The sequence below is a fragment of the Anser cygnoides genome, chromosome 2, assembly GCF_040182565.1.
Source record: "Anser cygnoides isolate HZ-2024a breed goose chromosome 2, Taihu_goose_T2T_genome, whole genome shotgun sequence".
Lineage (NCBI taxonomy): Eukaryota > Metazoa > Chordata > Aves > Anseriformes > Anatidae > Anser > Anser cygnoides.
In genome coordinates, this window is record NC_089874.1 from 137,668,578 (window position 1) to 137,692,650 (window position 24,073).

The 24,073-nt window shown below is 36.6% G+C and overlaps 1 protein-coding gene across 7 annotated transcripts in view; it reads left to right on the forward strand.

Annotated features, from left to right (window-relative positions):
* The window catches only part of SLC26A7 (solute carrier family 26 member 7), a 90,587-nt gene that overhangs the window by 55,506 nt on the left and 11,008 nt on the right, over positions 1-24,073 (forward strand). For 6 of the 7 annotated variants that reach the window (XR_010828702.1, XM_048075219.2, XM_048075217.2 and 3 more), the window contains 7 exons: positions 833-915; positions 1,765-1,912; positions 4,069-4,182; positions 7,216-7,293; positions 9,115-9,210; positions 16,250-16,356; positions 19,148-19,214. Coding sequence is in view for 6 of the 7 variants with exons in the window: in XM_048075219.2 (XP_047931176.2) it covers positions 833-915; positions 1,765-1,912; positions 4,069-4,182; positions 7,216-7,293; positions 9,115-9,210; positions 16,250-16,356; positions 19,148-19,214 (693 nt within the window). In the remaining variant the exon portion in view is untranslated. Of the gene's footprint in view, positions 1-832; positions 916-1,764; positions 1,913-4,068; positions 4,183-7,215; positions 7,294-9,114; positions 9,211-16,249; positions 16,357-19,147; positions 19,215-19,604; positions 19,887-24,073 lie in introns of those variants that run through there. The other variant, XM_048075221.2, reaches the window with a different exon arrangement.

Here is a 24,073-nt window from a genome sequence, read left to right on the forward strand (position 1 = left end):
AAGAGAAAATTTTAAAAAAGTGAAAGATTCTTTTCAGAGTGGATCATCACAATTACTCTTTTTAAAAAAAAAAAAAAAAAAAAAGTTTACAAAAGAATCCTTTTTCATGGGAAAAATGCTGGAAAAGGAGGTTCTGGTCCCTGCTCTAGGATCTATTTCTGTATTGTCTTTTAAACAATACCAGAAAATGCAGCAGACCAAGGATGATGGACTGGAGCTTGATCCTGTTCTTTTGGGATTTATGTGATTAGCTCACAAAAAGTACAGGAAACAGGTTGAACCTCCTTAGGCCTAAAATTTCCTCTCCCTCAGCAAGGTTTATCCGTGCTGGAACATATATATAGGAGGCAAACACACCACCTCTTACTGGGTTTTGTGCTGAAGTCAACTCTGCCAGTCTGGATTAGATGTGCTCAGACAACATCATCTGCCTCAGACCACTCAGGAATGGCTAAATTATGAATTACTTTAAGCTGTTGGCATGAATGGAAGTGGCCTGAGGCACATGCTGCACAGGGACAGTTTGATTCTGATTGTCAGGAGGCTTTCCAGAGACTTTTGAAGATTTTATTAGCACAGAGCAGCCAAACTCCACTATAGACCTTATTCAGACGTATTTTCTAAACCCATTATTGCATCCAGATCTTAGATTCTTTTGCCTCACTTCCACATTTGCTGAAATTTTAGTAATAATACTTCCCTGTCATAGTGAATTGTAGTAAGGATAAATTCATGAACACCGTCATGTGTTTAGCTATGGCAATAACAGGGACCATGTGAGAACCTGAAAGCAACAGAAACATAATGTCTTTTTCTGTATTGAATCAAATAGATAATTGCTACATCTGCTGCCTGCTACTATGCTGATATGGAATACGCCTATGGGCTAGAAGTTGTGGGACATATTCCTGAAGGGTAATGTGCTTTTTATTAGCTTGTGGCTTTTAAATATGTTTAGTTCTGCAAACAGCTTGCTAAGAGGTCAAAGTAGTTTTCTGAAATAAGAAATAGCAAAAATCTATCATGTCCATTTTTGAACTCCTCAAATACCCTCTCACAGTTCAGTCCCACATTAAAAAGGTGTATTGGTATAGATATTATGCAAACTTTCTTGTACATTTTTGTAGTTATTTCAATACTTTATGGAGTACGTATGGAATACCTGATGATGTCTGATGGATATATGATAGAAAGGAGATCCCGAAATCTTTTCGTGGAGTGCAGAGGCGGGCTGGGGTGATTCAGTTCTTAACTGCAGCATTTCATAGCAACCCCCCTCAGATTGTTTGATGGAGTCTAACATCTCCCTTAGATGGAGTATGTTTCCATACTGTCTATAACCTATGAAGATACTAAATGGTTTAAAAGATTTAAAATGAACTTTTCAGGAAAGCCAAGTATGAAAAAAGAAAAAGGATATACAGTCGAATCTCTTCTATTTCTCATTACAAAATTAGTGAATTAGGGATTTTATGTCAGTGGAGAGAGCTAATTTAAAGGGAGTTCTCCACAAATTCTCAAACCACAATTTACAAATCGAATTATCTATCTAAAATTTTCATCTGCCAGTACAATTTTTTCCCTGCAGTTCCCAATATACTGTTATCTTACTAATCTAAAATATTGATAAATGTCACAAGTATTTAAATGTTAACCAGGCATGCAGAGATTGTTTCTCTGTTTCTCTTGTATTTTCATGAATTGCAAAAAGATTGTGTTTTGTTTTGTTTTGTTTTTCTTTTTTCTTTTTCCTTTCTTTTACAGGCTACCACCACCAAAAGTGCCACCCATGAATGTCCTGTCTGAAGTAGTCACTGAAGCTTTTGGAGTAGCACTGGTTGGTTATGTAGCATCGCTAGCTCTAGCCCAAGGCTCTGCTAAAAAGTTTAAATATACTGTGGATGACAACCAGGTAAAGCTCTTTCTCCTCACTTAAGGAGACCTTAAGGTCAGTAAGCCTTGAAATTGCTTCACTATTTTGGAAAAATGTTATAGATGAACACCCAGTAGGAAAAGGTAAGTTTCATGTGGCATCCTGAGGCCTTCCAGTGATTACTGTAAAACCACAATCTAGTACAAATCAGCTCTGCAGAATAGCCTAGTTGGTTGAGATATACCTTTTGGGAAAGTGAATCCTTCAGGATAATCTCACAATGCTGCATTTGGTCCAGCCAGCAGCCAATTTAGGCGTTAATGTGATTTTCCAGTGTTTTAAGGCAAGACAGCTTCTCTTCTGGCAGCTGAGGTCTTAAAGACCAGCTAAGATTTTAAATCAGCTACTGATTAAAGAAACAAAGCAGTTTTAAAAATAAACTAGGTACTTACAGCCCCAGGACATTTATAACATTTATCAGTTATAAAATAAGGGTTATGCAGAGTAGAAGTCCCATCTGAAATAAAGCTTTATTTATATAAAAGAAGCAGGGTGAGTTCAGAGAGCACTGCCAATTTTTCAGCTGTAAGAGCTTTCTGTGCAGAGTTCCATTCTGCAGCGGGCAAGCTCAAATAGGAGTGGGATGTTTGCTTCCTGCACTACCCCACTGCTGGTCATCGTGGACAGGTAGCTTCAAGCCAAGTGGAAATCCGTGGTAGAAAACATTCAATTTTAAATAAGGTCTTAACTACCAAATACTGCTGTGTTATGAGAATGCTCTCCGCCCACTTTTCTGTTAAATGGTTTGAGATAAATGACATAAAGCTGGATGAAGGACAGGTGGTTTTGCAGCTGGAGACATATTTGGTCATCCTATCTCGACAGATCAGTCTTGCTACATCAGTGCATGTGCTTTGCAGCTTCTGCTATCACTGGAAAATATGGTGACAATGTTCTTGTCTACTCAGTTCTCTAAAAAAATGTTCAGAATGAATACTTTGTTTCACGAATTTCTGTTGATGCTGCAGAACAGTGTTTCCTAGGTAGCAGTGTAAAGTGCTTTGTTTGAGCTGATACGCTGTAGTGTCTCAAGGGCACTAAATGGAGCACAGCAGCCTGTGTGTCTTTCTGCATGTTTGGAAAACTTGTAACTTATGCTCCTTAATTACTGAAGTGGTGGGAACGATTTGTATGTCTGCACAGAATAATGGAGCAAAGAGCAAACCCTTCATGAGAACAGAGCATACAGTGTGGCAGCATAGTGGCAAAGCTGCATTGCATTCAGGGACCAGGCACAGGGCTGTACATGGTGACACGTGGGTGCGCAAGGCTATCTTGTGTCCTTTAAAGTGGTGCTCTCGTGTGCTGTGGAGACCCACATATAATCACGTGTTGTCCTGGCTGGATATAATACCATTTGTGTACTGAGCCCTTCTAGAAGTACAGATGTCTTCTCTTACGCATTGCCCTCAGGAGATGAATGAGCTCCTTACAGCCTGGGACAGGAGGCTGACGCTGGGTAGCCAAGTTGGGGTGCTTTTGAACAGCTTTAGAAGCTGTTCATCTCAGGCTGCAGATACAAGGTAGTTTCCCCACTGCACTTTTTTCTTCTGTAAGTCATTTTCCAGACACGTCTGCATTTTGATTGTGAATATACATCAAATACGTTTGTAATGAAATACAGTGCACAGATAGTGTTTCTGCCATACTTCACTTTCACTAAAGCATGCTATGAAAGAAGAGAAAAAAAAAAAAAAGAAAAAAAAAGACAGTGGCTGTCTTCTTCCAGTAGAGTCATAAGCCAGAAAAAACTTGGACATTCTCCAGATCCCACTACTTGAGACTGCTGCCTGTTAAAAAGCAGATGTGGATCACGATGTAAATATTTTTGCTGAATTTCATCTTCAAAACTTAGCACTATCATTTGTTCTGTGAACAAAATGTGTCGTCTTCTGCTTTTGATGAATCTGGGTTCAGCAGCTCTACCTTTCAAGATAGCTCTGTGTTGCAAGAAGATATATTATACTGGGAGATCTTTTATCATGTATGTATGTGATATTTTCCCTCAAAAAATATGCCCATCCTTTATCGTTGCTAATATTTACATAGGGGACTCGTTTGTTGGCTAGAAGCCTTGAAATGGCAGAATAATAGAAAGAAAAAAAAGAAAAACATTCTTTTTAACTACTTTGCAGGAATTTTTGGCTCATGGTCTCAGCAACGTGATTCCTTCATTTTTCTTTTGCATACCAAGTGCGGCAGCAATGGGACGGACGTCACTTTTATATAGTACGGGTGCCAGAACACAGGTAAGGGGTTAGAGTGCAGTCAGTAGGAGAAATAAGTCTACGATGCTGCTCACTGGAGCTTGCACTCATTGATCCATTGTACTCCTCTCTTCTCCCTTTTCCTCTATCCTGGAAAATGACTCTGCCCTATTAATTCTAACAATCTGCATGGAATTACTGCATGGATCAGCAACTGCCTTACTAGAAAAGCTAACAGTGCCCCTCATGCACTTTTACCAGTTTAATTCAATACAAACTCTAAAGTCTGGGGCAGTAAGGGGTCTGCAGTGCTTTGTCTTCAGACTGCAGGAAACTCTACAGAAGCCTTTCTGGTTTTTTTGGTGAATCTGTCAGCACTGTAACAAAAGTGCCCTCTAATGGTGTCTAAGGAATTTAATGATTCAGGCTAAACTGTTGTTTTTTGTTGTTTTTAATTAATTTGGTGCTCTTATCTGATTTTCAAAATAAAGAGGAAGTAATCTTAAGAGCTGCTCCTAGAGGAAGCAATGTTTCAACTTCTGCCTTGTGACAGAACTTGTACTTGTGACCTGTACTTGTCCTGTCCCTCAGCATTCATTGAGCCCACAGAGATGACATTTCATTTTTTCACGACTTTTTTTTGTCTTTCTCTTTCTGATGGAAATGAAATCCAAAAGATCCCATGGCAGTAGCTTGGAAAAGAGGGAACTGTAATTGAAGAAAATGCTCACTGTGACCCTGTAATATTGTTACCTGTGCCTGGGAACAAGAAAGGCAGCAAACTGCTCTGCTGAGACCTTGACATATGGATGGCACCATGTGGGCCACGCCAGCTGGGAAACCCTAAACACTGCCTCTCCCTCCTTCCTCTGAAAATCAAGTGTCCTGCCACATAAATATTATGTCCCATGGAGTTTGTTGCAATTGTCCTTTTATAACTGCTGTCCTTGCCTGTATAAAGGTCATTAATTACAATGAAAGTGCTAACAAAATATGACTGACAAGCTTAAGCACAGTTCATAGGTACTGATTCTTCTTGACTGTATTGTGCAATTGTTTCTCATGCAGACACCACAACACTGAGAAATGATACAGAGTTTTATTTCAAAACTCTGCATGTTAATTACTTGCTAATTAGCCAGCACACTTCTCTGAACACAGTTAACAATAATGAATAATTTATCCAATAATCATCTTTGAAAGCATTTATATGCAAATAGTTTAGCTACCACTTTTTTATTATCCATTTTGAATTTTTGTGTTGGATTCAATGTCATGCCATGTGCCTTCACCTTCACAGATATCCTCTTCTGTTACCTGCTCGTATCTTTTGTTGGCAAAGTGCAGTTTTACTGCATTGTGGGAAGCTTTAGGGTATCCTGAAGGCCTATCTGAGTAACCCGTATGGGTAACCTGAAGGCATAAAGGACATCTGAGTACTGGAACATATAGGAAAATGACCCACTAGAACATTGTTCATGATAGGAAATGGAAAAAGAAACCAACATGGTTTGAAGTCAAGGTAGGGAAGTCCATGGTAAAAATAACAAGTATTGGCTTGGTTTATCCAGAGGTTTCATAGTATTACAGAGTCTGCATCCACAAATTGGAATGTGGTCATACACTAGGATTATAAGAATACTTTATAAATAACAACATTCTCTCTCCTGTCTTCTTTGCCTTTGTTTTGGAAAACAACATATCTGCTCCAGACCCTTCTTTTGGGTCTGTCTAGGCAGAATGAACAAATTAGAAGAATATCACTAATAGATGTTTGCCAGATCATAGGTAAAAAAAAAAAAAGGAGCAACAGCTTGATTTAAGTACACAGAGAGACATGAGAGAAATGTGAAGAGCTTTGCAGAGGCTATGCATAGCCTTCTTTTCTCCAAAGACTACATTTTGCATTCAGTGATGTCGCTTATTCTTCACTGACATATTTTCCAAAGAGACAACAGAAGTGAAGGACTGTATCATGGACTGAGTTGTCCTTCAAGTAGAATCAACACTTTTTTTTTTTTGGCTGGGAGGTGTGCTGCTTTTTTGAGAAGGCAGAGAAAGGGAAAAGCTCCTTGTGACTCTACCAGCAGATTTTGTGTCCCTTTTTCTGTAAACACTCTGTCTATCCTCCTTGATGGTATTTTTAAGTACACCATGGCTCTCTTCTCTAGTGTTTTAACAACTTGTCTGGTTTTGTTTTTAACAACTTGTCTCTTAAAATTAAACAATTATTTTAGTAAAGAAAAATTTTATCAATATAAAAATAAAGTGAGCATCTGTCTACTTACCATCAAAACCTTCTGTGAATCTGGACTGTATCTTAATGAGACCAGAAGTTCTCTACTTTGTGAACAGTCAGAGTGGAGAAAGAGATTACAATTTTACTGTAGTTTTCCATCAGATTAATACCATGAATACTGTGAAGTAACATACTATTCTTAAGCCATATGTTTGTCTGGATTCATGTTACTTGCATTAATTATCATTATATATACATATAAATGTAATTTGCTGCTACATTTTCTAAAATAAAATGCATAGCTGCTAAAACACGAGGGTCATTGGTGGTTTCTGACTTAACCCAATCGCTTCCTTTCAGTGCCAATCCCAGTAAAAGAAGTTAGAAAACTTTTCCTGTGCAAAAATAATAATACAGTTCTTCATATATAATTTATACTCAGTGTTATGACAGATCTGTGATTCAGTGCTACATAGAATGCAATTGCTATAAATATGTTATGGAATGACACTGGATGCAGCAAAACATCTGAAATGAGATAATGCTTACACACGTTCCATTTAACAACTACGTCAATGGTGTTGTGGTCTCAGTCTATGTACTGACATCATGGTCTAACCCAGATATTGGTATCCCTTACTATATTTTCACTGTTGTTGGCTGAAAGTAATCACCCTAGATAGAAACTGAAACTACATATTTCTGCAATCTATAGATACATTAATAGCTGACATATTCAGCATCTCATTCTTGACTATGTCTACAACTTTTAACAATAAAACTTTTTTTTTTTTAATTGACTGATTGGACTGGATTTTCTTCTTCATTTATTTTAGGTGGCTTGCCTTATCTCCTCTGCATTAATTCTTGTGGTGATCTACACAATTGGACCAATGTTATACTGGCTGCCTATGGTATGTTCCTTATCTTATTTTTTAAAGATTGCATCAAATATTTTCTAAAGAGTTAATTTCTTTGAGGGAAAGAAATGTCATACTATCTGAAATAGCTCCCTTTAATTTCAATGAGAGAGAAAACAGCAAGGGTAGAACATGTCCTAGAATAATAAGATATAGAGGTTACTGCATAGTATATGTAGATTTTACACATACACATTCATATACATAAGATATCACTGAAGCATATAATAAAGTATTTCTCTTCTACTTACTTTTGACATGTAGTTTGTGAAAAGCATTCAGCCAGATTGCTGTGGTTTTAAATTGACAGAGCTTGGTAGAAATTAATGAAGATCCACAATATTACTCCAGTTTTGTATATGATGTATGATTATACTTTTGAAATAAATGTAACAGAGATGATTGAAGATAGTGATCTAAGCTTAATTACAGAAAAATATGAGATATTCCTATAACTGTCATGGAATACATCTTCTACATTAAGAATCTATGAGGTAACATGATGTATTTTCACATAAGATATATCTAGCTTTTGATATTGAAAATGAATAGTTATGTATTTATTTATTTATTTTTAAAGGGACTCTAACAGGGAGTGTAGTGATGGGACCAGGAGTAATGGCTTTAAACTAAAAAAGGGGAGATTTAAATTAGATATTATTAGATATAAGATTATTAGATATTATTAGATATAAGATTATTAGATATAAACTCTTTACTCCGAAGCTGGTGAGACACTGGCACAGGTTGCCCAGCTAAGCTGTGGATGCCCCATCCCTGGAGGTATTCAAGACCAGGTTAGATGGGACTTTGAGCAGCCTGGTCTAGTGGGAGGTGTCCCTGCTCGTGGCAAGGGGGGGTTTGAACTAGATGAGCTTTAAGGTCTCTTCCAACCCAACATTCTATGATTCTATGAATTTTATCTAAAGATGTCAAAGATGTTGAATACAGCTCCAAAATTATCTAAAATATTGCTATGTTTGTATACAATTTTAAAACTTACTTCATGCTATTGTTTGCAGTGTCAGATGAAGGCAGAACACTTTTAAAAACATCCTGTTATAGCTTATTCTAATCATGCAAATCAGAGACATTTGAAGATGCACAATATGTCTTTTTTCTTACTATACTCTTTTCCCCCCTTCATTTTTATATGGAATATATGTAAGTTTTGACTGTTTTCCTATAGATTTTTTCCATATTAAAAAAAAAAAGAAAAATGTTTCATATGTTGCTTTCTTGATATTTTATTACTATTCTCCTACGCTTTTTTGGTTCTCCCCACCTCCCCGCTGCAAGTTGATTATTCTCCATCACTCTTGAGCTCCTGAAGATTTCTTCATCCCTTTCTGCCTCCTTTTTTGATTTGGAGAACTATAAATTATCTTGTCTGCCACAAAATTAATGGATATTTATTTATTTTTTATTTTTGCATTAGGCACTTTCTGTAGGTAATTATGAAGGGAAACTTAATTTCTTCACTGTGGAGAAGTTGGGTGCTGATTTGCTTTGGGGTCCCCCAAATGTGTCAGAATGTAGTTGGTCTGATGATCCATGGAGAGTCTTGGAATGTCCTGAAGTTTTTGTCATTTTCTCATAGTCAAGTGCCCTCTAGAATGCCTTCAAGAAAGAAAAAGAATGTCTGTGATACTATTATATTTACATCAGAAGAATACTTGAACTTATCCCACTTTTGAAACACTAACTTCAGATTTTCAATAGTTTAATTACCATATTGATCATTGAACTGAAGAAAGAACATTCATTTTCCCTACTAATTCCATAACAAGCTCTTTTTTTTTTTTTTTCCTTCAGTGTGTGCTAGCAAGCATTATCATTGTGGGCTTGAAAGGAATGTTAATGCAGTTCCGTGACTTAAAAAAATATTGGAATGTGGATAAAATAGACTGGGTAAGTGAGACTCAATCCGAGGAGTTTTTCTTGAGAGCCTTTAATAAATACTTGCTAAATAAACTTTAATAGTTCTATGGCCCTAGAATAGATAAGTGCAAGACATTCAAGACATTATTATTAGGGTTTTTGTGTATTAATCAGCTTATTTTCTGTCTCAGAATAGCTGCATCTGAAATGTCAATTGTATTAAAAAAAAAAAAAATTTAGAAATTTTGGCAAGTGATAAAGAATCAAACCCAATTTAATGCTGAAAATGTATATACAGTCAGACCAGACTAATTGGGTCAGATATGTATCTAATTTTGTAAGCCTACTCTAGCCAGTTAGCATGTTTTTGCTATAGTTATATTTTTTTAATTATTATTATTTTGTTATTGTCAAAAAGATCCCAGTATCTTTGTTCTCTTTGGATATGGAATGACCACACATTACAAGCAGAACTGGAAACACCAGAGATGCAGAAAGATGTAAATTGCCTTACCTCAGAGATTTTGCAAAGAGAATACGTATTTGATCATAATGAGAGATTCTGCAGTATTAGAGATAAAATAGAGCAGAAAGAGCAGATAGGTAGAAAGAGGCATAATATGAAAATACAGTTTAATTCAAAGTCTGAACAATCTGACATACCTTTGCACAGAATTCCCAGCAAATATTAAAGAGGACTCCATGTTTAGGAAGACTTCCAGATTTCTCTAGCAAGGGAACCTTTGAATACATTACCAAATTAGTGGAACCAAAACTTCTAACAGCTTTCTAGATCACACAAACACATATTGATATTCCATAATCATTCTGAAACTTCTGCTTATGCAGTTTCAGTTAGCAAATATTTATAAAAGTATTTGGGGCATATCCCCCTGTTCTGTGGTGGGAGGTACAGGTTTCTGGAGGTAATATTCAATTTTGTTGAACTCTCCAGTGACTTAGTATTCTGCAGGGGTAATGGTTGGTCTAGCCTGATTAAAATATATATATGTTTATAAGGTATCGAATTTCAGTATGGAAAATGGAATTGAGTAAACATCATCAAGTTTGACTGTGTGAGGTTTCTCATATTCAATGATAGAAGACTAGGGTTATTATTATTATTATTGGTATCATCCAGAAGAAAAGAAGAAAAGGTCTGTCTTTCATGAAGCCTTATATTCCTCAAGCAGCAAAATTCTGAAAATATTTTCTATCACTTGTACTGTATTTGGTCTTCAGCTTGACCCAGGCTGCCACTGACCCAAATGATAAATGATGTGGATCAAGAATTATTTTGGGGACAGTGGACTTAAGAAATTTGGTAGTTATGGGAGGCATCTATAGCTTCCCTAACAATGCATTGAGAAAATAAATGGTTAAGTTTTCCAGCAGAATGTTCTAGAAGCTCACCAGCCTTGATGCATCTTTATAGGCAGACTAGCCTGACTGATTTTTGCTTTCGTAGTTTTGGCAGAAAAGGATGGGTGAGTAGTTATTACATCTCTGACATCTGTCATTATTTTTAAGAGAGTTTATAGAGAGGGAGAGTTTGCTGGGTTTATCTTTTTGACTGAACGTACTTGAACAACGATTTATCTTCAAGTAGTTGTACCATCAATCCTTAGCCTGACAGGGTAAATCATCCTGCTCTAAATAGCATAATCTAAAGCTCTAAACATGGATCTTATGTTGCTGCCTAGGCTAGGGAGCCCCACCAAGCCCAGTGATTTGAGAAATTACAGTGGTGTTGATTTTGGCCTGAAAACATTCACCCAAGACCTGACAGCTTGTTGGAAACAAATCAGTTCCATTACCAGGTTATCCAGAGCATTTTGAAGAGAGAAACTCTAACAAAACATTTGGAAGTAATTAGCAGCTGTCCTTTCTGGAACTGATTCTTTGAAGGGTGTGTGTCATGTAACATAGAAGTCAGGTTTGTTATGCTCACGTGTCTGGCAAATGATAGTGCATGGAAACAGAATGTTATAGTTTTTGTTACCTTGTTCCCTCGCACTTAAGCTTCTCATTGAACACAGTTTGTCGACTAGTGATTTATACATCATAATCCTTTTAAATGTAAAAGGTACAGCTTGAAATCTCTCCATTCAGCCACGGATTGCTTTTTCTTGCAAATTTAATATAACTACATATAGTTGTTAATATAATTACATATACTTGTTTCAGTTTTCTTTCAACTTTTTTTTTTTTTTTTATCAGATTTCAGGAATGTCCTGCTTTTAAATCCCATCCCTCAAATCACAATGAAATTCTTTCCAGCTAGAACCTCACTGCTCTTGCTCCAGAGTCCTGTCATTCACAACTTTCACATTAACTTTAAAGGTCTCTTGCTTCAATTAAGATCTTCTGTCAGCCCCAGCACCTTCTCAGATTACTTCAATGATTTCAGATAAATAATTGTTCTATTCCACTGATATGTGTTTTAAAATAACAGTATGTTTACATAACTATATACATTACAGATTTTCTTCTCCCTCCATCTTTTGGTTGTTTCTAAGGTGTTGATCCCTGTGTTATCTGTGTTTTTTACGCTGACCTGAAAATGATTTGTCATGAATTTTTGTCTCTTTTTTTCTTTTTTTTTTCTTTTTTTTTTTTTGGGGGGGGGGTGGGGAAGGAGGGAGGCAAGGTGGGGTGGGGGAGGGAAAGCGGACTTTTTCTGTGTGTCATCAGTTCAAGCATTGATTTCTGTACCCTTCCCCGCAAGGCTAATTCCTTCTACAGGCCTACTTGTTAACATATCTTCTCTTTTCTGTTCACCAACTTGAGAGTGCACTTTCCTAGTATCAACAAAAAGGCCAATAAAGTTCTTGTTAACTCTCTTTAGGGCTGAAAATCCCAGATGAGCTGCAGCTATTCTAACTAGTCAAAGACTGATAATGGACTGCTAAAGAAAAATATTCATTTTGTTGTTAACATTTGGAAATAGAAATTACCAAATACAGGGAAACTGTTTTTCAGAAGGTGAAAAATGACAATAGAATAAGGATTATTCTCATGAGTTAAACAGCTATATAAAAGGGATTTAGAGTATTGAACAGAAAAATAATATTTTATTTAAAGATAAAAACTGTTACAAATTGTACAAATGACTTGGCCAGGAAATGACCTCAGCTGAGGCAGAGCTAAGTTGTATGCCTGACTTGTAAAACAGAAAGAACAGCAACAATTTATGGTAAAAATTACACATTCCTTGCATGGTGCTGTGATGCGAGAGGTAGTTATGGATGAATGAATTGTAAGTGTATGCACATTTATTAATATGTAAAAGATGTAATCACTGATACCAAGTCAGCAATTAAAGTAGAGCCAGCAAGGGAGGGCTTACTTTCAACAAGTGCCCTCCAGCATCTCGCCAGTGTGGGTTTCTGAAACACAAAACCACCACACTGTCAAATTACTTTGTCAAAATAGATTGGAGTAAGGGGTGCAGGGAAGGTCTTCCATCGGATTTTGGAGCCCATTGGTGTAATTTCATGCATTTTTAGAACATTTTATCTTCTTATCCTCATGAGAATATCCTCATGATAACATTGTAGATTTGTTCAGGTATTCATCATGGTGAGGCCCTGTTTCATGAGAGATCTCAGAGGGCTTTGCTAATCAAATTTCCACAGAGTAGCAAACATTCCAGCTCTTCTATGACAATAATTTTACACAAATACTTCTAGGTTATGAAGTCCTAGATTTTCTATCCCTCCTGCATTAATGAACATGCTACTCTGTGTTACATTAATTTTGCTGCAGTTTGTCTAAGTGGAGTGGGAAGAGGTTTACAAGTGCCTAATCCATTGAGAGTGTGATTGCCATATAAATTCTTTTTAAAAAATAATATTTATATCAGTCCATCTGTCTCCAGGCAGTCTTCAGAAACAAAAACCCTCTCAACTCTTGAGTATGGAATGCTTGTGAAAAATGATATTAAAAAAGTACCGTATCATCTACTATTCAGCAGTTCTTCTTGTATGACTATAGTTGACTTGAGCACTCAAATGCTGAGTTTTGCTGCAGGGTACTCTGAGGAATGTATGCAGACATCAGTCATTTGTCTGCAGAAGGATGTTAGGGCATGGATGTACTATGTATCCTCCCTGTAGTCTGAGCCTCCTCCTGGACTCCAGCACCTTCTCTGCCAAGGCAACTGCTGAATGAAGAGGACTTTAATAGGATTCTCCTGGCTACATGCAAGTGACTGGCATACTTCACAGTATATACAGTGCAAGGCTTGTCAGTCAAGTCATGTTAGGGCATGATTCATCTCTTCCTTAAGTAGTCACCAACATAATCAGGAAGAATCATCCTAAATTCCCCTCTCTCACTGATAAGCAAGTCTCCATTGATTATAGTGGGAATCTAGATAGCTTACCCAGATGCAGACATCCGTGCTGTAGATAATGTTAAGTGAAATGAACCATACCCATACAGTCAATAGTTGATCATTTCAGTTTGCAATTAAAAGTAAATCTATCATCAGTTTTCAAAGTGGTACAGAAACTTTTAGTATCACAATATTTTAGTGTTGCATTGTTTAATCATTGACCTAGAGAGTATTCTCCCACTTCTGTTTATGTGCTTTTATCCCACCAAGTTCCTATTGTAGCCTTCCCCCAGTGGTGGATGTGTAGATCCTATGAAATTCAAAGGTCTACATGGAAACATACTGCCCATAGAGTTTCAGAGATAGTTGCTACATGCATGCAGTCACAATACCCCCCAATGCTTCTGATACTTTCTGATACATGCAGGATTCAACATAAATCTGTATCTTCTACTTGTTTCTTTTCTCCCTCTTTAAAATATAGTACAAGCATATTTTAAAGTTGGATTTTGTTTTGATTTTTGAGAGTAACATGTACCTATATAATACATTATCTCTGAGGTTTGAAGAATGAAGTGGTTAGATTCTATCCATCCTGGAGTATGTACTAACAATCTTGAAGTAAGTTGCCAAAGAAACCTTTGATGTTTTTATGACTTCTTTGTGAATTAAAAAAAAAAAAAAGTCTAGCAGATTAACATAACTTCTTCCTACAAGTTTGATGCTACTCTGCATAAAAAGTACTGACTCAAGGCCAATATAAATCACTGAAAGGGTGATTGGCAGATGAGAATATGCTTGTTTTGGCTCGTCCTCTACAACAATAGGAGTCTGGTTACAGTTAAGAGGTAAGATACTATGCTGCTAAAGGGGTACTCAACTAGCTTTCTCAGTACTCAGCAGTACTTCAATATTTTTGGCTTTGATTCTTCCAGTGTGGACTTTGTTTTGGGATTTCATCTTTCCTTTTTTCTTCTGAGACTAAGAAGAATTTTGCAGGTCTTGCAGCAGATATTTAGTTAGATGTGATATCAAGAATAAGGTGACAGCAAGGCACAGGTCTGCAGTTGAAGTGGATTGCTTGATCTCAGGCTTTGTCAAGGGTTCAGCCTTACCAGAATGGGCCAACTCTTGATCCAAATGAATTTCAGGTTTGTAGTCCTTCTGTTAGCCCTTTCATATTCAGAAAGCTCCTTTATAAATATATAATAAATAAGTTTAGAATTAGTTTCTTTCTGATCAGTCAGTACTAAACATGAGTTGCTTTTTTTTTTTTTTTTTTTTTTTTTTTTGTGCAAATATATCCACAGTAATTTGTATAAGATCTCATTTTAAAATATTACTGGAGACTGAGAACTGTTTCAAAGAATGAACCACCTCATTTCCTGGCAGCTGGGTCATTGAGGAGACTGCAAAACCTTTTGCAGTAGTTAAGAATTTTTGAAGATGAGGGAGGAAAAGGTTTCTCAGTAGAGTCATGTAACACTCTGTCCTCCATGAAACGTGAGTTAGTACAGTATGACTTACAGTTTATAATACATAAAATAACAGTTCTGAAATCTAATTGAGCAAAATTCCTGTGGTTAGGCTGAAAGTATGCTATTGTCTCTGGCTTTCCTGAGCTAAGTGAAAGCATCAGAAAGGGTAATTTTAACACCAATTGTGCCATTGTAATGTGATCTGTTCCTCTGCAAACATTAACAAGAAGCACTGTAATTGTTCAAAGGGGCACCTGTGGAGAACAGTATATTCATAGGAGTGAAAATACTTGCCATTCTTTTTTAACACTTTTTATATAAAGATTAGGTGGGAGTCATTTCTTAAGGGTTCCTCAAGGAAAGAAATATGTGCTGAATATCCCTAACATTAAAGTTATATAAGAAATCCAGCCATTTATATTTCTCTCCTTTTAATTTAAAAATCTATACATCGCTATGCCACATGGAGTGTTATAGTATGGAAATATAGATGATTATTTTTGTTTAGAAATAAATTAAGAAAAAAAAAGAAATGTCTTTTTTTTTTTTTTGCCTTTTAAATATTTAAAAACCCTTTTAAAGTGACTTTTGTTTCAGATATTCTTATTTGTATTTTTTTTTAATTATATTTAAAATGAATTCAAAGTATTATTTATCAAGCATTGAAAGATGGGGAAGCAATCTGAAATCTTACAATTTTCATGCGAATAAATTCTTTCTCCACCATTTTAAAATTGTTATAGAATTGATTTAGTCAGCTATAGTCTGCTAAATGCCACTTTTAATTAACTTCCTATCAAATTATAATTCCCAATTAAATAATTAGTGTGAGACGAGCTCTCTGTATGTGATCTTTAGGGTACTTCATTGTGTAAAAGGAAAGGAGGATTTTAACTGCGTGCAGTGAAGAAGCTGACAATAACTTACAATATGAGAAAATCAAATATAGCTTTAACAAACTGAGTTTATTCTGAATTACACTGTTAGTGCAACTTCATATACTGTTTTAAGGAACTCCAAAATGAACTTCTGTGAGCATTAGGATGATGTGTTCTCTAGTGGAGTGACGTTATTTTGATCGATAATTCAGTCTTCTGTATTTGTCAGTTCAAAGATCCAAATGTTCACCTCTCTTTTTTTCTTTTTTTTCTTTTCTTTTTTTTTTTTTTTCTGACTCATATAATGTGGACTGTTACAAAATTAAAGCTAATCGCCATTCACCTAATCAAGTTTTTTTCTTCCCTCCTTAAAGAGCATATGGGTTAGTACTTACGTGTTCACAATCTGTTTTGCTGCTAATGTGGGACTGTTGTATGGTGTTGTCTCCACTATAGTAACTGTGATTTTCCGCTTTTCCAGGTAAGATATAATTTATTGAAATGTTCTAGTACCACATCATTTTGTCTTCTTTCTGGCATATTGCTTCACTGATGGGATATATATATACAGTACACTAAATTTAACAATGAGACCTCAGTTTTTAGTTGCATAGAATCACAGAATGGTTGAGGTTGGGAAGGACTTTTGGAGGCCACCTGGTCCAACCACACAGGGACACCCAGAGCAGGGTGCCCAGCACCATGTCCAGGCGGCTTCTGAAGGGCTCCAAGGAGGAGACCCCACAGCCTCTGGGCAGCCTGTGCCAGGGCTCCGTCACCCGCACAGCACAGAAGTGCTCCTGGTGCTCAGGGGGAGCCTCCTGGGGGCCAGTTTGTGCCCAGGGCCTCTTATCCTGGCACGGGGCACCACTGCACACAGATCGGCTCTGTCCTCACTGCACCCTCCTTTCTAATTGCAGAAAATTATAGGATAAGATCATTCAGAAGGAAAAGTCACACCTGTAGGCTAAAACTTTTTATACTACGGCATTATTTTGTGATTTCTCTTAATATTACACATCTCTAGGACCCATTAAATGAAGGTAGCACAAAATCAACAGGGCAATCAATAATATAAATTTGCTTCCATTCAATACTTTTTTGCCTTTGAGGAAGAGCATTTCTGAGAAGACTAGCACAGGATTGGCAAGCTGATATTTGTTTTGCTAAAACACGTTAATGAAAGATAATTACACAACATTTTCTGATGTCTGAAATGTTCATTGTAAATTCTATGTATGAATTAGAAAAGTCAGGACAAAGTAACTAAATCTAACATATTCATATATTATTTTCAATATATTACAGTTGCTACTTTTGATCATGAGCAAAGGAAAATATCATCGTTCATGATCATTTCGTACTACAAAATTAATCCATAACTCACCAGTCCTACAAATGACTTGTAGGCAAGCAGGCAGTTGTTTGCACGAACATTTAATTGCACTGGAATTAAATACCATATAGACAGTTCAGTTTAATGCTCATTAAAATTGTGCAGAGCTCTGTTCTCACAGAATTAATTTGCAGAATCGGCATGAAAGTAGCTCAAAATTGCAAGGCAATTGCAAATTATGGCAGATGGTTTCTGCTTGAAACAGTCAGAACCTTTCTTGTAACCTTCTGCTACTCAGCAAACTAAACTATGAGTAAATTCTGCTAGTAAAAGAAAAGATAAGTTTCCAAGTTATTTACATACTGTGTTTGGATGACTGAGGTTCTAGTGATAGGACTAGAGGGAATGGCCTCAAGTTGCACCAGGGGAGGTTTAGGTTAGAAATGAGGAGACATTTCTTCTCAGAAAGAGCAGTCAGGCATTGGGACGGGTTGCCCAGGGAGCTGGTGGAGTCACCGTCCCTGGGGGTGTTCAAGGAAAGGTTGGACGTGGTGCTTAGGGACATGGTTTAGTGGGTGATATTGGTGGTAGGGTGATGTTTGGACCAGATGGTCTTGGAGGTCTTTTCCAACCCTAATGATTCTATGATTCTATAACGGAAGGGTAGGGATATTTGACAAAAAAAAAGCTTGATCCTCTGCTATTGGACAGAGACCTCAGCCTGAACCTGCACAAATTAATAAATAAGACTCTTTCCAGTGATTTTTGTGGTCTTTGATCATGTTGCACATGATTGTCCATTAAATATAAAGGCACTGAAAGATCTAACAATCTTAAAAGTTGTACTGCACAGGTAAGTTTAGCATGGGAACATGCAGTAAGTCACCCAGTCACGGACAAAAATGTTCTCACTAATGACTTGCAGAAGAGTTAGACACTAAAGCACAAAAAATGTTGTAGATGATTTATTGTGAAACCTCTGTTCAGACACCAGAGTATTGGACATGGTATGTTATGTCATGTATCAGAATATATTAAAAAACAGCAGCAGCTACAGCTAGATTTATGCAGACAGGAGAGAACAGCTGAGTTTTGCAAGCCTCATTTAGCTGACCCCAGTACCTGCAGTGACCCAGTACCTCCCTGTGCATTGCTGCATCTACTAAATGCTTGTGTTCTGGGATGATTTCCATTGCTTTAGGCACATAGCTCAGGTGATGGCTAATTTTATAGATATCTTGTTCTCTACTTAAATGTGTTCCTGCAAAGGATGTATGGAAGTAGAATATCTTACACTGAACTGCCTTTTCAAGGCAACTTTCTCTTTCCACTGACCATATAGAGAACATAGGGACACTGGCTTTTCCAGTTAAGTCCTGCACTTTGACAGCTATAGCATAATGTTTTGTTTTATCATACAGAGGTGCATCAATTTTAATGACAAAAAAAATCCTTGAGTTTCATAACTCATATCTATTGAGTATCTTTGTTTCCTTTCCTTACAATATGATTTTGTAGGTAAAAAATATTAATTAAAATTAAATTGTACATTTGAAGTTGTAATTTATATGTTACATATCTTGACATAAAACTAGCTCTCTGGCCAGATATAAGTCAATAATGAAATTTAATATAAACATTTAATAATATAAACAAATAATGAATTTTAATATAAACATTTTATTATTAATATTTGAATAAATATATAATGTTATTAAATTTTCAAATTGATATTCTATAATTCTAAAATTTGCCTTTTACTCTTTTAACTTCATTATTATTATGATTAATAAGCTTTTTATGCACAAAAATATATATGGATTGCATTGTCATAACTTTAAACTTGCATGTTGTAATTTTGGTGTGTTTCACTTTCTGTTTCTGTTCACAACTATTACTGTTTGCCTCACAGATTTTCTGTTTGTATTGGTTACAGAGTAAGGACACTGAATTTGAAAAATATGAAAGAAGTGGAATATAAATACAAAACAGAAGATAATTGTGTAAGTTAAATTATCCTTTTCTTTTCCCTTTTTTGTGTCCTACTAATTTATATTTGTTTATCTTCTGTAATTGTTTACTAGCTTATAATCAGTATTTTCAGAACATTTTTATGAAATGATCACTTTGAATCTAAATCCTGTGTGACATAGAGAATAGAAAAGTAGCCTCAGGAAATTGGAATATTTTCCTGGTTCTGTTGCTGGTCTGCAAAGTTAAGTTTGGCAAGTCCTTTTATATCTGCCTGCCTTGGTTTATTTGTTACTTTTCAGTGAGGAATTGCTCTTTATAAAGTTTCCTAAATCCTGTCTGTCTAGGGAAATCTCTCCTCAGCAAGAACAAGGGTTATCTACACAGATGATAGCTGTGTAGATAATAAATATTCTTTTCAGAGTTCCTCATTTCTTGAAAATCCTTTGATGCCCTCATCATCCACCACCTCTTTTCCACCCCTGGTTCTGCCACCAGCCCCTTGTGACCTGGCTGTCCCTGAGGACACTGTGTGTAGTAGGAAGAAGAGAGAGCAGCATGCAGTTGTCAGACCACTTCACACATCGCACCACCCTGGACTCAAATGAGGGTACTGTCATATGAAATATGGATGGAAGCATCTCTCGCAAAGAACGTGGTTTTCAAATTTGCTTCTTACAAGCTTAAACCTACTAGTCAAGGATTCTATTTTTTTCCTTTTATTCATTTTTTTCATTACCATTATTATCAAAGTTTCTTGTGGTGGGGTCTGTGGTAAGAAGGGAAGGGTAATGACCCAGGGAGGTGACCTTCCTCCTCCAAAACAAAACAGTAGGTCAGCAGCCAAGAAAGTAGAATCATGTGTCCGTTCGGCATGGAGTCCATTCACTAGGACACCCTGACCTCTTCATCCTGGCAGTTTCTACTATGCCTGCTTTACTTTCCCAACACATATGAAGGGTCTTCTCTACAAGTAAGCAATGTGCTCAGCAGTTATTACCCTATTATTAAGAGGCACTCTTCTGAAGAATTTATTTTGTCTGGCAAATGTTTTCGATCAGAGCTATCTCAGGCTCAAAATCTGAATTTGGCTTGGGTGGGTTTACTGTTTTGGCATGCTGAACAATGCTGGAATGTGAGAGGTACATGAGAATGGGGAGGATTCTAAAATGTAAATTAAAAACACTATTGTTGAGGCTAGCCCAACTGTCAATTATTATTATCACTTTTCATTCTTAAGAAAATTGGTGGAGTAAATTTGTCAGAGATGGTAACCAATATTTGACTTGCCTACTTTTTTTTTTGTGTGTGTGTGTGTGTCAGTTAATAAAATATCTGTACAAATCCCTATGCATCATTTTTAAGCTAACTGTTCCCCATCTTTTTATCCTGAATGATTAAGATTAGTGCCAGTAACCAAGTAATAACTAAGCAGTGTCTGCAGACACTGGGGAAAATAACATTTTGTTAAGAAAGCAAATTGCTCAAGAGGTTATTATACAGAAAAAAAAAGGAAAATATTTTTAAGACTATACTAAATATTTTTAATTTAATTTATGGAGTCAGTGGGTAATTTGGGGTAATTTTTAATGTATGAATGTTAGAGTAATCCAAGTTCCACTGGTAAATAACAGCTTAGACATAAGTAACAGGACTTTTAAACATGAAAATATGCAAGCTTAATGATCTACCCCACCATTAAGGTCTGTGGATTTATAGGGATTATTTCATCAACAGGAGAAAAGATACTTTGATGTGGAAAAAATTAAAAGGGTATTTAGAAGCTTGTTTGAAACACGTTGTACCAAAGGCATTCACTAAACTGAATTCTTACCCAAGTGTAGAGAGAGCTGTGCCATGTGTGCAGGGCAATTGGCAGCAACCTTCTAAGTGACAGAGTAAAAACACCTCCTGAGATGATTTTTTTTTCTTTCTGAGCAAGAACAGACAAAAATAAGTTATTTTTTTCTCAGAAGAGTTTTTACTGAGAAAGGAGCTAGAACTAAACCAGAGCCAGGACTGATAGACAAATTTGGCTTCCCCATCCTTCCCCATGCATCTTCCCTATGAAGAAAGGCTGAGAGACCTGGGTCTGTTCAGCCTGGAGAAAAGACTGAGAGGGGATCTCATCAATGCTTATAAATACCTGAAGCGTGGGAGATAGAGGGATTTGGCCAACCTCTTTTCAGTAGTTTGTGGGGACAGGACAAGGGGTAATGGCCACAAAATTGAGCACAGGAAGTTCAGCACCAACATGCGAAAGAAATTCTTCACGGTGAGGGTGATGGAACACTGGAACAGATTGCCCAGGGAGGTTGTGGAGTCTCCTTCTCTGGAGATATTCAAGGCCCGGCTGGACGCCTACCTGGGCAGCCTGCTCTAAGGAACCTACTTTGGCCGGGGGGCTGGACGACGATCTTTCAAGGCCCTTTCCAATCCCTACAATTGTGTGATTCTGTGATTCCATACAAAAGGTTATACCTAAGTCTTCCATCAGCTTGATTTGGCCTTATGATTTGAGACTTTCAAGTCTTTCACCTCATATTAGCTCGTTGAGGATCACAGGCTTTGATCTCTGCACATCTGCCTTATTTTGTCTTTGTTTGCACATTCCACTTTGTCAGTTCTGGTATGGCACCAAAGCGTCCACTTGTCTCCATACTAAGCCATGTATAGAATAGTTTTTAAGGGAATGTTAGACTTCACAGTATTTCTACATTCAACCATATATTGACCTCTGTTTTACCCCTATTTAAGAAGTTTTATTTAATTAATTTATTTATTTTTCATATACTCTTACCCTTTTTAATTGCTGGTTAGGCTTTACCGCTTGACAGACTGAACTATGTTGGTGATATGATGATTGCATTCACAGGTAAATTGTACTAAGTCACTATATATAGTCTGGGGTTCATTGCCTCAGTTCTGGATGTCTGAAATGTTTCATTAGCCTGTATGATGTCTACTATGGTGGTGTCTGAGAGTTTGTCTGCTTCTCAGAAGTCTACAGTAAGGAGACCGTTTGTGTGGTTTGTGGTAAAGATTTTCAGTCCTGTTTTGCTTAAGGTCTGTTGGGAAAACTGTGTATCTTCAATGCAATCCCATGATTCTTTGAACTTCTACAAAATTGCCTCTCTGTCAGCTCCACTTACTTATGTTTAAGTACGACCTAGTTAAGTAACTTTGCGTGTCTTTGACTTTCATGAGGAAGAATAGAGGATTTTGGAGTTTATATTCTCTTGCAAACTCTTGGAGTTTGTTTGTTTGTTTGTTTGTTTTTTTACTTCCTATTACCCATTGTCATGAGTAGTTCACTTCTGAGAACTGATACTTGCATAAATCATATATTTTACTTTGGTATTAAAAAAATATTTCAGTAATGAAAATAAACAGAATCATTACTGTGAAAAGTTCAGTTGTGGATTCAACTATCCTCTTTTTTTCTCATCTGTTCTCTTCTTCTCATCAAAATGCTCTGAACTTCCATGTGTAATCCAGAGGTCCAGCCTCTATGAAAGACATACCTGAAAGGCAAATTAATCCTATTGTGTTTTTGCCAACTGGAGCTTATTAGCAGTGTTGTTATGGATATTTAAAGATCTCTAGTTTCATGCCTGTTGGGTAGAACATGCTACTGAAAATATGATCCTGCTTATTCCTGTTTTACAACACTAGAGGCATAAAAGAATCGTTATTTATTTGAATATAGATAAAAAGCATGCAGATGTAGTATCTTTTACTAGATTAAATAGTACAACTGGAAAAGTAGAAGACCGTAACGGCCAGCAGACTTTTCTTCAAGTCTGAAATACAAGCAGCAGGCATCAAAGCAGCTGAGAACAATTGCTCCACAATGAGTCAGGTCTGTCTCAGATGGTGATAGAGAACAAGTGGTTGGTATCTATCACATAGATGGGATATTTGCAGGGAAAACGGCAAGAATAGGGTTCTTTCCCAAGGAAGAGAGACACACAGTTGGTTTGTAATTTGTCAAAAGTGAAGACATCAGTAGAATTAGGTTAATTCTACTTAGAAAACCTGCATGTCAACTGATGTTGATATCTAATATATTCATATATAAATATATATATATACACATATCGTGACTGGCTTTTTACAGTGTGAAGTTTGGATGAAACTTTTTTTGATAAAATGCAAAGACAGGATCCAGGGCAGATGATGGTTCTTGTGTGGATTATTGATTATGTTGGTTGTAGATAAATGCTAGCAAAGTTTTAAATCAGGCTCAGTCTGGATCCAGTCAGTACAAGTGGGACCATCAGGAATTTGCTTTTGCTGAAGGGCTTAGTGAAGTAAGAGTGGCTACAGAAAGGTTTCTTCCAGGGCAGGTGCTTCTGCTGCAGGATGTACTTAAATGATTTTCTGCTTCAACTTCAGCTCAGGGTGGTATGAGAACCAGACAAGTGGGGCTGGTGGGAATTTCCTCCCATACTGAAGTCAGTGGTTGCTTTTTTCACTTCCATGATAAAATATCCCTATTGTACTACAGTCATCTTCAGATGACCGAGATTAGCATTATGACTGTTTCCTCAAACCAGCCACATTGTATGCTCCAAAAACTTGTTCACTTTTTACAATACATATAATACTTACCTAGTAGAAGATTTTCCCAGTCTGCAGACCTTGTCTTGCTTGTGTCTGGGAATCACACCAACTGAAACAGTGCTCCTACTATCTGCCAGATGATAGTTCTTAGTATTGTGCATTGGAATTAATATGATTTTGCTTTTGCGCTAACCTGAATTAAGGATAATTTTCCTTATAGATTACTTTTTTATTCAGTCATGTGTGAAGCTGATCAAGATGGTTATCCATTAGATCATCTTCACAATCCAAAGTTCCTTCTAGGTTGATTTACAGGAATTTTCAT